Source organism: Myiozetetes cayanensis, unplaced genomic scaffold (genome assembly GCF_022539395.1).
Source record: "Myiozetetes cayanensis isolate MyiCay16 unplaced genomic scaffold, myiCay2020 scf14, whole genome shotgun sequence".
Classification (NCBI taxonomy): domain Eukaryota; kingdom Metazoa; phylum Chordata; class Aves; order Passeriformes; family Tyrannidae; genus Myiozetetes; species Myiozetetes cayanensis.
The window spans coordinates 6230447-6245629 of record NW_026087048.1 but is presented as its reverse complement, the minus strand read 5'-3'; the positions used below and the strand labels follow the sequence as shown (position 1 = coordinate 6245629).

At 38.4% G+C, this 15183-nt stretch overlaps 1 protein-coding gene across 3 annotated transcripts in view; it reads right to left on the bottom strand.

Moving 5' to 3' along the window:
• MYO1E (myosin IE) overlaps positions 1-15183 on the bottom strand; it is an 81174-nt gene that overhangs the window by 33923 nt on the left and 32068 nt on the right. For all 3 annotated transcript variants that reach the window (XR_007628155.1, XM_050309831.1, XM_050309832.1), the window contains exons 3-9: positions 14257-14346; positions 13274-13368; positions 6578-6665; positions 4843-4932; positions 3890-4021; positions 2483-2617; positions 1286-1418 (exon numbers count right to left, since the gene is read on the bottom strand). Coding sequence is in view for 2 of the 3 variants with exons in the window: in XM_050309831.1 (XP_050165788.1) it covers positions 1286-1418; positions 2483-2617; positions 3890-4021; positions 4843-4932; positions 6578-6665; positions 13274-13368; positions 14257-14346 (763 nt within the window). In the remaining variant the exon portion in view is untranslated. The remainder of the gene's footprint in view (positions 1-1285; positions 1419-2482; positions 2618-3889; positions 4022-4842; positions 4933-6577; positions 6666-13273; positions 13369-14256; positions 14347-15183) is intronic.

Sequence of the window (15183 nt, the reverse complement as noted above, 5' to 3'; positions counted from 1 at the left end):
ATGTATAAGTTCTATATGCATCCTACCTCTAATTTTTTTCTATGTATTATTCATACACAAGTTCTGTATTTATATCCTAGTGAGCAGCAGAAACGTGGTGGAGACACAACTGATCATAGAAATACATTCAGTTTTAATGTTTTATTTTCAATCCATGTCATTGCTGTTTGTTATTTTGATGCAACACACTGTCTCTATCTTGTCTGGCTATTAAATGCCTTGATTTCATTTAAACATTAAATATTGTGATTTAAATGGCAGCACAGTAGCTCATTTGGAATCATAAAGCATATAAAAAAAATTCTATACTTTTCTCTGGATGTATACAATGCCAAAAAATGATTTTCTTTGGGTTCACTTAATTTCTTAATTTGAGAGAATAGTAAGGCTAAAATTTAATAATATTTATTTCCCTATGCCTTAAAGCAAATAGCAGCACAGTACTAATAGATTAATTGAGTGTGAAGTTGACTGCACAAGATACTTTATTCATAACTAACCTACCAAAACCAAATATATGTTGTGCTTTTCCATTCTGTCCTTAAACTATCAAGGTAGCATAAATCAACATCAGATGCAAAGTATAAATCATGACAAAAATGATTAAAATGTTTAAAACCATTAATCTTCCAACATCTTGTTGCTGTGGGCTGTGCCTGGTATAGAACAGCATCATGTGGGGAGGGATGCAAGGACACTGCACTGTGGAAAATGAAACTATAATGAAATAGTAGCTGTGTCTAAGAATGAGGTATTGGTTGAGAATTTTGAGACAGGAAACGTAAGTGCAGTGTGTAAATTCTGCACTTCAGTTCAGTTCTGAATTTCTGTTTTCAAGGCACATGTACACACGTTTGTATGGCTGGGCACCAACCACATCCTGAGACCAGGGACAGCCACACGTTGGTACCTGCCTTCACAGGACAACGAGGTCACACAAACCACGTAAGGAACCAGTGTCTTACGAATGTGTGCTGATGCACTGAAGGAAGCAGAGTTCAAGCCTGACTGAAAGCATTTCTTGCAACGTCTGTTTTTTCATACTCTAAGGTTGGAACAGGATTTCTTAAATTCAAAATGCAAAATCTTACTCCCCCTAAGTCAGTGGCATTTTACAAGACAAAAGAGGGGCCTCAGCATCACTGGTTTTGGAAGAGACCCTAAACGGGCAGCCTTTACTCACGACCCACTGTGTTTGGATAAGCAGCTCTGAATTGCAGTTCACCTTGTGCCACCTGGGCTTCAGCCCATTGCTGCTCCTGTAACAGTTTCCAGAGGTACTTACACTCCTCGCTCTCCACTGCTGCATAGTTGCCAACTTCTTTGAAGCTGATGTTTCCCAAATGCAGAATTCCTGCCACTATCTGCAGTACCAAATTCTGTTCCTCTCCAAAGATCCCAATCACACTCATTGCATGCTGGGAAGAAAAACAAACAAACAAAAATGGAATCAAATACTCCTATCTTAGAATTTTTTTCTAAATTTTGATGATAAAAACTAGAATTTTTCAAAGCAGTCCAAATTCCTAAGGCAACCAAAGTTCATTACAGTCTGCCCTGAAGTTCCAAAAGGTATCAGATGTCCCACTTCAGTTTTGTTGTTTTTTTTTTTAATATTACACACAGAAGCATCTACGCTGTTTAGAAGATATATTAAAAAAATAAATTCTGGGAAAAATAAAGTTATCAATGATATTATTCCCTCTACACAAACTGTTTTTCCACTGAGACACTAAGAACTGTTAAGCTGTGTTGAAAGAATCTAAACAGCAGCATAGTGTCTGTCTGCTTAGCAGAAAATAATCCACAACAACACTGGGGTTTAAAGTTCAGAGCATATGATAACTTAGAGAATGTCTTCTCAACTGTCTGTTTTTCTAAAATACCAGATGAGCTAGAATACAATAGTAACAATTATTTTTTTAGGCCTTTAAATTACATATATAACACATGTATGTTACCACCCTTATTTTAAATAGTAAATTAATAATAACAGGAGACCAGCAAGTTGACAGGTCCCACAATGAACTGGCAACAGTATTGGATAAAGATCCCTGATCTGTGCTTTCACAGTTCCTGTCTCCAGCTTTTCAGCCACACTGTTGTAAATAAACATGGAAGGTCAGTCAGTACTAAGAACTCAGCTAAAAGAGGGCACGCTTTTATATTTTCTTCTAATGGAAGCCCCTTGATGTGTTTGCATTTCCACATTTTTCATACTGCAGATTATCTGCACCAAATAAAATTTCATTAACTTTGCACCCTTCTGAAATAGAACAAATTGAAACACTAAAAAGCTTTCTATAAAAGCTGTCTGTCTTCAGGGTAACATACCTCTTCCTCAGGGCAAAATACAATCAGAATGAGTTATATGTGCATTAATTTCTCATTCCCACATTAATACATCAATGTCTTTGCTACAGATGGACAGAGAAATGAACATACATCCATCACTATCCACGTCATACATTAAAAAACTCACCAGTGTTTCTTGGAAGTCTGATTTGTCATTGATGTCATCAACCTTGTAGGACCCAGAGAGATTGAGATAGTAATAGTAATCCATACTGGTAATGCCAAGAACGCTTTTTTGTTCTGAGGAGGCCCCTTCAATCAGCTGTAGAATAAAAATCTCCAAATTAGGTATCATACAACAATCTTCAGCAGAGCTGAGACAGGTCAGAAACAGGTGACTTAGCCTGAAATTACTGTGAGAGGTATGGCTAGTGCTGTGCCAGGTGTGTATCCTTCCTGTGTTTTGGTAATTGGTTAATCCAAAAGACCAGATTTTCAATCCTATTCCCAGGAATGGTTTAATTCTAACTTCCACATGTAATAAAAAGCAAAAAACATGACTGACTTGAATGCCTTCCAATATCTGTACCTCAGAAAGAACAGGCAAAGTGCATTTTCCAATCTATAATGTATTACCTAAATCCTTGGGAGCAATGTGTTTTCCAGGCCTACTGCAAGGCAGGCAGAGTTGAAAGCATCCTAAGGAAGCACTATCTGTGACTCCCACTGTGAGGACAAGTACCCTTTGTGCTCCTCAGAACTAGGTAAAGTCCACTCAGTTGTGCACTGGAAGTGTTGCACTGCAACAGGAAAGAATGGCCTAACCTCAAAATAGACCTGTCAAAACCCCATGGTCTTTTAACTCCTTTGTCAAAAAAGCTTATCCAAGCCACAGGAAAATCATCAGGACAGAGCAAATTGTTCACTCTCCTCAGAAGAGGAGAACACAACTCCTGAAGCAATTCCAGTTCCAACCCAGCTTTCCACCCTGGCAGTGGCACTTCAGCTTTCTGTGAAGCTGCTCACAGACCCTTAGAATGCTCTGGCTTTGCCCCCAGATCTGAAGAGCTTGATTAACAGCACTTGAGCAGGTAAGGACTGTGCATATCCAAGACCAGTGAAGGCCAGCAAAGTCCCCTTAAATACAAAAAATGGTAATGCTTGGTGGGTTCAACAAATAGTATTGTCCTAAATGTTCCAGAAATCTTAACTGAGAATCAAATATCTGTCTGTCTATAATAGACACAGATATACATATAAAATGGCCTCTCTATATATATAGGCCAGTTTGAAAAGAAATCTGCTGAAAAGTTCCCATTTTCTGTTATAGTCTGCTAGACTTCTCCATATGGGGGCTCGCAATGAATTTCCAAGCAAGGTGTTTGAAATGATGAAGTACTTTTGTTCTGGAGCTGAAAGGCAGCCTGGAAGGTCTATGTCAAGTGGTGTCCTAATGTGCCAGGGAGCTTCCCAGCAGTGCCAAGTTGCTTTTGTGAGTGTGTGCTCAGTAATATCACTGTTCTGAGAATGACTTTCCAATCAGAAGGAAAAATGGGTCCTGGATACTTTAAATAACTGAAAAAGGACTTCTGACCTGGTAAAAAATGTGAAAACTCCTCTCTCCAGGATTCCTCATTACAACTCGAGATTTTTCCAGTAGGAAGTTGGAGATTTTCCCTCCGTCTGGTTCTCCACCTGGACTAAACTGTATTTCAAAGTATTTCCCCTGCAATAAATAATTAAAGTTGTTAAATGATTAGTAAAAGCAAATTTGAAATCATGCTTTTCTACTATACCCCAAGAAAAGTAACTGGGATATTTCTTTTTTATGGACACAGTGGCACAGCTGCCTTAAGGTACAAGCCCAGTTTAGATTCATGAACCATCACATATCTTTCTTTCTGCATTTACACAGCTCCAGATTGAGGACAATTCATCATGTGTTAATGCAAACATAGAGAGGAGGTCAGTGGCTTCTTTTCACTGCTGAGAATCTTGCTTAGTACAAAGGAAACCATAAGGCTCATCTATACAGCAAGTCAATTTAACAGATTTACAACCAACAGCAAATTGTGCACTGCTTGGCAGCAAGGTGAAGCCATGATCTCTTGCTTTCAGGGAGACATTAACTGCATTAACACTCACGTTAACAGAAGAAAACATCTCAGATTTTTAAAGCCTGTGTGTAACTTTTTCAGGTGGAACCCATAGTATGTCATCTAGTGAACAGCCATTTCACAATATTATCTTGACTATTTTACAATGATAGACTGAAGGCAACTCCTGCCTACAGCCCCCAGGTATAATAAAGGCTGCAGACTTGGTATTTTATAAATTGTGACCAGTATGCAACCTATACAGAACGAAACAGAAGCCTTTTGGCATATACTTTGCCTTATATTTTACTTAGATATACCTCACTTTTAGTCAGTTTACATTATACTCCTGAACACTGTCTCAGCACAGTCATTATACTCAGGACAGTCTCTGTGTGTCTCAGCACAGAGGTTGGAAGAACAAAGTAACCCCTAGGGTTGAGGGACTTACAAATCTGCTGGAGTTGTTGTTCCGTACAGTTTTGGCATTCCCAAAAGCCTCCAGTAAAGGGTTGGACTGTAGAATAATATCTTTAACATGCTAAAATTTTAGGAAACAAAAGAAACACAAATTCAGAAATAGACATTTAGAAAGTTCTTACAGATTTTATAAAAACAAACCACATGACATCTAAATTATATATTAAAAAGGCAAGAAATCCTGCATCTGTAAAAATCCTCTTGATCAGATAAGGAGTCGAATCTAACCATTTTTTTTCAGAGCTTAGTTTCTATTTTTTAGGAAAATCCTACAAAACTGAGCAAAATGCTTGAGGCTAAAACCTGGTTCTTCTGTTCATTGTTCTGCCAAGCAACACAGCCAATAAATTGATCTGTTTTTTACATCATCTACATTTGAAACCACTTCCTTCTTACACAGGAGACTTTAAATCTTTTTGAGGGTCTGTATCCACAACCGATGAAGTCAGAGCAGCACGAAATTTAGGATTCTGCAAGGGTTTCAGCAATCTTTTTCGGGATCAATGAGGTTGCTATCTAGCTGCCTTAGAAAGCAATATAATGTGTTAGTATTGTCTCTTTATCTGATCCTAGGAGCTGGAAATATGGAGAGGACATCAGCTTTGGAAAAACCTCAGCGCATGCTGGGTTGTGAAAAGAAGATGGAATTTTATTTCAAAAGAAATGCTCAAGGCAACTTACCAACTTCATCAACTCTTACTCTGTCATTATTACGAGCATTTTTTAATTTTGTGCAAAAAGCTGGAATCTTTTAAATAAAACAAAATATTTACTTCTAAGCTATGATTATATTTATTCCAAAAATAACACAGTGCATACTTTCTCTGGATCATTCTCTTGCTTACTGAATTTCTCTCTGCAATGTTCCCTGTACCACTGTTGTGCTAACTAAGCAGAAAGAACACACCCAACATCAGAGACTGCAAATAAAGCAAAAATCACAGTAAGCACTCAAGAAGAATGGACTGGTAAAAGTAGCCACTGCCTACCTACCACTGCCTGTCAGTCCAGGAATGACATCATAATGTCATTAAGGGAATTTTTATGGCTAATTCACTCAATTAGCTTTAGCTCATGAGTTTTGATAGCTAGAGCTGACATCAGTAGCATAGATATTGATAAAAGCACTATTTTTTGTTTCAGACAGCTTTCAGGCACTCCAATTTTGCCTAGATAACCTCATAAAAAAAGATGATGTTCTTGCTGTGGCTCTTTGATGTACACACACCAATGAGAGATGCAAAGGAAGTAATAAAAACCCAAACAGCCAGTACACTTTTCAATAAAATTCCAACACAGGAGGAAAAAATCCACACCATCTGTTAAAAGGAGATTGGTTGTTCTTCTTAATCTGGTTAAGAAGAATAATTAAAGTACCTTTTACCACTTAACTGAAAAAGAAAATAAAAATAAAGTTTGCAGATGTAATTCAGCATGAGAGCTACAGCACTTCCAGCAGAGCTGACTTAGGGTCTGTGGCTCTCCCTGCCAGGGCTCCCATCCCAGGCAGCTCAGGGAGCAGCACTGGCCACTTCAGGGGTCTCTGCTTTGGGTGCTAGGATGTATTTCCAACTGCTCACCCACAAGTTTCCAGGGTCATGTGCGTCTTATCTGCCAGGATCTGCCAAGACATCCTTTGTCATTCCCCCTCTGAGGCCAGTCTTTAGACTGTGCTTATGCTTCAGTATTACTCTATCTCAACTCACCTGAACTTTAAGGCCACCTCCCGAAATTTTGGAGATATAACTCATGATATATTTAGCAGCTACAGTCTTTCCAGCACCACTTTCCCCACTGTAGAAAAAGAAACACAAAAATATACATGTTAGCTTTTAAGTAACTGTAGAATGGAGTAATTTGAGGTTCAGTTTGTCCAATCAAGGTCAGGTACCTTAACAACAGAAACCATATTTACACTGGGTAAATAATATATAGATTGTGATACAGTGTTGTAGAAGGGTACTTGGATATGTTTGTGAATACAAAATTCTGAATACATCATCTTGCACGGACATCAGAATCTCTGGGGGACTCCAGAGTCAGAAAACTATGGAAATAGAGAAACATCTATTTAAACCAAGATGCTCAAAAGAGAATATGTGTGCTAAGAACTCAATGCCCATCTAAATTTAGTGGGATTTCAGATCTTAACACAAAAACTAATTCAAAAATCCAAGCTGTGAATGCCATGTCAGATACCTACTTCATTTTAGGAGTCTTTTGTTTTAGGTGTTCCTGAATGAAATAATGAGGCATTATTAATCACATCCTGAATGACGGAAGAACTGCCTTCCTGCTCCTATGCCTCTTGACACAGGGTACAAGAAGTCTTAATAGCCCATACTAGGTTTCACAATTCCTTCCTTCCTTTAAAATATTTCACTTCAATGATGAATAAACACCAGTAGCTTTCCCTTCTTGCAATCAGTAAGCTTCTCAAAAGGGAAGGAAGACTGGCATGGCAGACAATCCAACCTCACACTTTACTTCATCCCTTAGAAGTTCATTTCAACAAAATTCCTCCAGACTTATATAAATCTTGGTGCAAGTCAGCTTTGACCTTAATGAATTTACCATGACCTGGATAACTATACCAATACAAAACCAATGTCAGCTTCAATGTTGTTTCAAAGACGGCTGAAATAGTTTTTTCTTGCATGAAAATCTGTGCTGTCTTTAAGTCCCTGAATAATTCTAGAGAAAGTTGCCGACTCTTCCATCCTGTGCCTACTTGTTCCTGGATACGGATCAAATACACATCTTTTCCCGCACAAATTTTAGCTGCGTCTGCCAGAGAAACATCAGCATGTCCTGCACAGGAAAAGGACTCGTTGAGAATGAACAACTCAGAGCTCCTTATCAACATGAGTAATAAAGACATTTCCAAAGGCTTAATTCTGGAAAAACTCCCCAAACTGCCAAACTGCAAATACCATTTCACATCTTTAAAGCTTCCAAACAGTACATAAAATACTGAAAGGCTTCTTAAAATTATTTTCCCAGAAACGTTTTCCTGTTTTTGTCTGGCAGCTTTACAGAGCAAATAGAAAACTTGAAAAGGTGAAAAAGTACTTCTTGATCATCCGTGAAGTGCAGACCATGAATATTATTATTCTTCCAAGTCACCTTTTCCCAGACACAAGGAAGAAAGTCTGTATCTACTACATTCACAGGGGTAGAGCTTGGTGAATGGCAAACTGGTTTTAGAAGTTCAAATCAGCAATACTTCAATAATTAAAACAACATTTCTTCAAAATTTGCTAGTAGTAAATTTGTTTATCCTGTTGTAAAACCAAACAAACCATTTGAAACTCAATCATACTCTGAGCTTACATGTGCAGTTTCCAACTGAATACAGAGGGAGATCTGAGGCTAAACACTGAATGAATTTGATCAGGTGTTATTTAGCACACAGTAAAAACATTACACTGTTCTGCAAGATTTTCTTTGATGCATCAATTATCCTTCTCCTTCTTGTTCAAATTAAGTGTGGCTTGTATTTCTCACTTCACAGCATCTGCCACAGAATTGACCTGGAGAAATATAACTCCCATTTTATTGTCTCTGCTTTGAGGTAAGTGGGCCTTCTATTAAATTAACTTGGCTGAAAAGATTGCCTTCCAGAGTTTGCTTTAGATTTATGCATTTAGAGTTATGCGCTGTTTTTCAGTTTTATACCTTTATTGATCAAAGACTAGCAAATTGCTCCAATTAAAGTAGAATAAAACAAGACGATACATTATTTATGAACCAAAGTAGCTTTATCTGATGGAATGGTATCCTGCCCCCAGTAAAGCTCAGTTATTAATTTTCTGTATCTTCCTGCTCCATATCTTACTGCTCTGCTGCTATTAAAACTATTTTAAGTATGTTGGAAGTACAGAGATTTTTAAAAGTTGAAAATATTCTTATAATGGCTTAAAGTGGATTGTGATATTGACAATTTTCTCAAAGACTTTTCCTGCTAAAAGTAAAAACATCACCTAGATTCAATCACTAACTAAAATATAATGTTTTAAAAGACACAGTGTTTCTTCTGGCATTATTTGCCACTTTGGAAAAATAACAATTTGTTCCACAAAGTCAATTAATGCTTAGCTGAAATCAGAGTCAGGCTACAAATGCAGAGGGGTAATTTTTTGCTCCTTGCTACCTTCCCAGAGGAAATACAATCAGTGATTAGAGAAGTAAGATCTGATATGTAGCATCATTCTTCTCTCTAAAACTAATTTTCTGAGTGACATTTAATACAGTATCCCTGGCTACAGAACAATACAAGTGATGCTTATCTACATTGCCAGGACAATGTAGAAATTTTAAGAACAAATATTTATAAAGGCCTCCTGGATCTGCCAGTTAAGAACACTGCACATGTAAAACACTCTGATGTGTTTGGGTAAGTTTTATAGTTTGTTTACATAGAAAATTTACTTTCTTTATATTCAGAGAAACCTCAGCAGCATAACTACACTGAAATATTTTTCCCTTCTGAATCAGAGCTTTTATCTAACTTTTCTTACTGTGTTAGGCTTCTGTTTCTATCACTTCCCCATTAAAATCCAACCATATTTCCATTTAAGATTCTCTACAGATGTTTTAGAACGATCAGTCATTTAAGTCTTTGGGAAAGCTCAGGTACAGAAGCTGACTAGAAATCTCATATTCAATTTTGAACTTTCAGAGTCTTAAGTTAGACATGAGCTGTTCACTAAACAGCTGGGGTGGTAAATGATCTTTTCATTAATGTATATTTGTATAATTTAAGTTGTATTGTCTTTTCAGGTGTGCAGTCATCATACAGTGCTTTCCTTTACTCAAAGGTTGCCACACAAATGTAAAATGTAAACTAAAACTACAAATAAGAAAAACTGCTTTAAAGCAATGGCAACATCTCCTGGCAGAGGTCAGAGAGTCAAAGTGCAAATAAAGTCCTCAGCTTTATAGAAAGCTAAAACCTTAAGAACATTCTGAAGAAACACATTTATTGCTACATAATAGAAAAATACTAATCATAACCTCCACTCTCTTAATTAAAGGATAGTGATAGTCCAGAAGGAATTAAAAGCCACAAGAGACAACCCTTCATAATTAAAATCTTGACTGGACAACTCCTTGTTGATAGTCTGGAAGGGCTGCCGTGTCACATGGGGAAGAAATGCAAACAGTCTGTTGTAGTTCAAGAAAGGCTTAAATTAAATATTATATGGCCAGTCTTTGCGAGTGAAGATCCGGGGAAGGTCTTTACACCTTCCAGCCTGCGCATTGGATTTTTTAGGTGAGACACAGTGTGCGCGGAACTGAGCCCACCCTTTAATCCTAAGGTTCATCTGCCGGGGCCAAGCAAGCTTGGACGGTGGCAGCGAGGTCCTTAGGACGTAGATGGATTGCCTATTTAAGGGTTAACGAGCTCCATCTGGCCCGGGAGTGGCCCTGACCGGGAATCGAACCGGGTCTCAGCGGTGACAGCGCCGCGCCTTTACCACTAGACCATATCTCAGTAAAACATAGAGTCAATGAGAAATCAAAATCCAGTGTAACTGCTGTGAGTGAACTTGATCTGTAATTCTGCCCAGTTCAAACAAAACCAGGGAAGACTTGTGGGCTCTGCTCTCTCCTCCCACCTGAGCACACCCTGCACCTGCACTGAGCCGGGATCCAGCCCACAGATAACCTCAGTGTTTACTCTGCACAGCCATGCAAAACAGCTCCCAGCTCCTCAGCTCTAATTACCCATGCACATGTAATTTTCTTAACGCATATGTGCTGAAATTACTCAGCTAATGAAAAAGGCTTCCTTGGCCCTAGAGAGGCTTTTAGGCAACAGCTTTTCTTTTTGACTCAGTATTATCATATGAAAAGAGATTATTTTTGGTTGCTACCTATTCAGCCTTTCAGAGAACCATGTTTTCTTTTGGATATGCTTTCTTAGTTCATTCACTGACTTTTTGAAGAGGAAGAGTTTTTTCTATCAGTGTCTAAATGCATTATTTGGAATTAATGTCCTGGCAAAAGGTGTTCTGACTACAGCAGGGACCTTCCTTCACCTGCCTGGAAATACATGTCTAGTGTGTAGGAATGCTTGTCCCCTCCCAGGTCTGGAGGTCGATGCCACAGGTGCCCCAAACCACATGGCAGGAAGACCCAGCACCTTCCCCATCATCCTAGTGTCTCCATTCCTGAGGCTCCATGTGCACCATAAGCCAGCTACAATCTTTTTGATCTGACTGTGAATAGGTCCAGTCTACACCTTATTTCTTACCTTCTCTCTTTGCAAACCTTTCTTTAGGGGGGAAATCTGCCCTCTTGAGAGGGGACAAGGAGAAACCTGGGTATTAGATTGTTCTGTTCCTCCTGTTCCACCAGGGACTTTCAGTGAAAGTCACTCCAAAATTCAGTCTAGTTATGCAGTAGAGAAGCAAACAGCCCCTCATAATAACCACATTGTTATCATCACTCATCTTCCATAGGAGAAGTTTTTACAGCAAAAGCTCCATTTCACTGAAATGCCAAGGTTCATTTGGAACTGCTCAGGCTCAGCAGGCTGCTGTGGAACTGACGACAGACAGAACTGAATCTCAGTGTTTTGAGAATCACCATTATAGGAGAAGAACAGACACAAAGCCAAACAGAACATTCATTTCACTCAAGAGTTGCAGCAACTTGGGAGTTTCTGCTCTGCCAGCAATTTCAGTGCCTTCTGATCTCAACAATAAAATAACGAAGCAAACAAATCCCAAACTTCAACAAACTTCATTCCTAAGCCAGCTCTAGTCAACAGAAATAATGATGACATTAAACCCAGAAAATATAGGATGTATTTAAACAGTTTAAATCAAACGTGGTCCAAATTATTAAAATATCAATCAAGAAAAACCAATCCCGTGAACAGCCGAGTTACTTGATTACATAAAAATAATTTTTAAGTGTCCTAAAATATCAAAGACCATTATGAAAACTACCTATAAGTCTAATCTGCAGTTTTTACAGTGTGTGTAACCAATGGAAAAATAAATGTGTATAAAGGAAGAGAACCTCTCTGAAATGTCCCTGGCCAACATGATTTTTCTTGGTTCAGTTTCACAGTAGATTTCAATTAACTCCTGCAGATTTTGAACAGGCTGTGCACACACAAATTTCACTCTGTATATACAAAATGCACATTCCAAAGAGCACATCATTCAAGCACAAGAATTCTCATGTGTAATTAAAACTGTGAGTCTGTATCTCAGAGCTGCATCTCAGCCCGCTGAAAATATGACTCTCTGCATTCATGGCACTTTGGGCTGCTCATAGCACAGGATCAAAAAAATTGGGTTTTTAATCAAAATTCACTACAGTTCAAAGGCTTCGTCTAAAAATTTGTCTTCTTGCAAAACATCTCAGTCTCTGGGATTGTTGCTATGTACAAAAGGCAAAATAAATTTCAATTTTACCCATTCCTAACTGGTCTCAATTTGACTACATGTGACTAATAAACTTCAGCACAGGAACAGTTTTCCAAAGACAAGGACTTAGCTCAGGGAACAGTTCAGTGACAGGAATGAGAGTTCTGGGTTTTTTGTTTCATATGGCACCTGCTGTAACCAGGGACCCAGAGAAGCCTCAGAGGAATAAAGCTCAGGGCTGCAAACTATTCACACCCGGTTTACACCACGTGTCAAATCCCTGTACAGCCCCTGGGATGCACCACCTGCCTTGGGACCAAAGCTGCAGGTGAAGTGTGTCCCCAGGGGTCACCTCTCTGAACCTTCTGTGTAGGAAGGGAAGGCAGAAGAGGCACACTGTACCACCTCAAGCATCCCACAGCTCTTGCTCTCCACACATTTTTTTTTATCATACACCATCCATAAAAGACACGGATGGGAACAAAGCATGACTCTGGTCCAAAATATTCACTTTGATTGTCACTTAAATAATGCCTGCTATTAGCAAAAGTTGAGTAATAATTCTGCAGTGAATTCCCTCAGCTTAATAATTAAAATAGATTAACAGTGAAGACAAAATGGATTTTCCAGTATCTCTCTCCTCCTTTTGTCTCTGACTGAACACACGCAAAATTCCAAAAGGAACAAAAGACCATGGTAAATGCACTCCATGTGGGTTTGCTAGATTTAACAGTATCTGTAGCTGCTGGAGTTGTTAATCCATCTCCCATGCAGTCATTCAAGCCATTGCAGTTTTGGCATTGGACTATGTGAGTAAGAGATTTCTTGTGGTTAAACTATCATCGGGATTTTACTGGAAAACAAAAAGGAGGGTCAGAAAGTACTTGGCTACCCTAGAAAATCCCAAAATACGAACAAAGACACAGAAGATTTTTTATAATATCTTGACATTAAAACACCAAACATTAAAACACCAAAAGAAAATGACAAAATGTTTTTCACAGATCTTTTTCTTACCTAATAATGACACACTGGTTTTCTCTGTCAATAATCATGTTTCTGTACATGCTGTCTGCAAGAGCATAAATATGTGGTGGGTTTTCATACTGTGCCTAGGAGGGAAAAGAGGGAATAATTTTTCAACACAGCATTAAACAATACAGAAAAGGCAAAATAAATTTCTATTTAAATTGGAAGAATTATTTTCCTGGAAAAAATTTCTGAATCCTACTTTGTACTAAATTTTCTCCAGGAATTTTTTGTACATTTAATAAAAACAAACCAAAGTCTCTGGGCTTTGTTAGTGATCTTTCTCTCATCCATAATTTTCTCCTAAACTATTGTAAACATCCTGTTCTAAAAATGGCCTGTGCTGGAAATATATTACTTGTCCAAGAGAAACTCACATAATTTAAGCCCATTCCACCAGTGGTCATGTGCTAACAATATTTTGCCTAGACTAGAACTCAGAGCCTGGTGCTGGGTGTGTCATTTTCAGCCCATTCAAACCAGTTTCCCCCATCTATGGACATGCCCAACTCTAGCAGGGCAGGCAGCTAAATTTTAGGTTCTCTGATGTTCTTGTGTTGACTCGCTCTTCAAGGCGTATTTGGAAAAGTGGCATCTAATTTTGGCATCTCAAGCGTTTTGTTGTTCTTGAGAGTTGTCAAGCCATGGTCTCCAAATCCACTAATGGTCATTTTGCATCCTGCAACACACTTCAGGCTTATGAGAGCTGAAAAACTGCCTTTGCAAGAGCAGGGACCTGTCAAGGAGAGACACCTGATATGGAATAGAGCTGATCAATACAAGTGCTTTCTTGAAATATTAATCTTATGTGCCAGGGAGTTCAGTTTGAAGACTCAGGATATGGTAACGGATATGTGCCAAATTCTCCCAGGCCAGTACAATGCTTCCAAACCACAGAAACAAATGCTTCCAAGTGGTAAACTGTGTAGAATAGTATTTCCAAGCACTACATTTTATACTCCTTTACTTACTGCTCCTTGGTACATTTCAATTTCCTTTTCCCCAAAGTACGGCATTTGCTTGAAAGGATTCACGGAGATTAAAACAGAGCCAATATATGTCTGCATTCAAAAGAAGTTAAGGTAACTGGTTTCATAAAGTATTATCTTACTACTAGTGACAAAATACCTTTTCCACCTACTACATAATACAGCACAGCTTCAAATAATAGTAAAAAAGTCCACAGCTTTCAATAATTGTTAATAAAAACCAAATTAGCAGGCTTACAAGAACATAAACATATAATTCAATGGCATGTTTTTATACTACCAAAATATTTATTTTAGGACAAGCTAAGCACAGAAACATGTATTGAAGGCCCAAACACGACTTGAATAAAAATACAGAAAGGAAATGGCATATTTAAACTGAGTAACTAAAATTTTGTAACTGAGAAGGTTGTATTGTAAGTAGTAGAAAATATTAGTTTGACCTTTGCAGAACTTAGTGCAGTGACACATTGTGATCTCACCGACAGTGCTGAGCAAGCACAGTCGGGTGGAAACGGCCACTGCTGAGCTAAATCAGACAATTACTCAGCTGCCTGTGCTGTGGGGGAGCTCATGGAATTAGGCAATTCAGTGCGTGGTGTTGTTTTAGCAGTGGAACTATGAAAAGTCCTCAGGAGTTCTCTCCTGCAGGCTGCCCCATTCAGAGACACTCAGTTTCAAACCATTATCAGCTTTTTGGTAACATTTGCAATATATTATTTCACTATTCTGCATTCAGTTGCAGGTCTCTGCATTTACAAAATACTTTAGAAACCTCTGGAACTTTAGAAACTTTAGATACTTTAGAAGCCTCTGCAACCTCTGGATTTGCAGTGCACATAATAGGGAGCAACTGATGGTACTTCACAGGCATGTAAAGTAACGTCAGGCTCATTTTCCCTGAGCTGG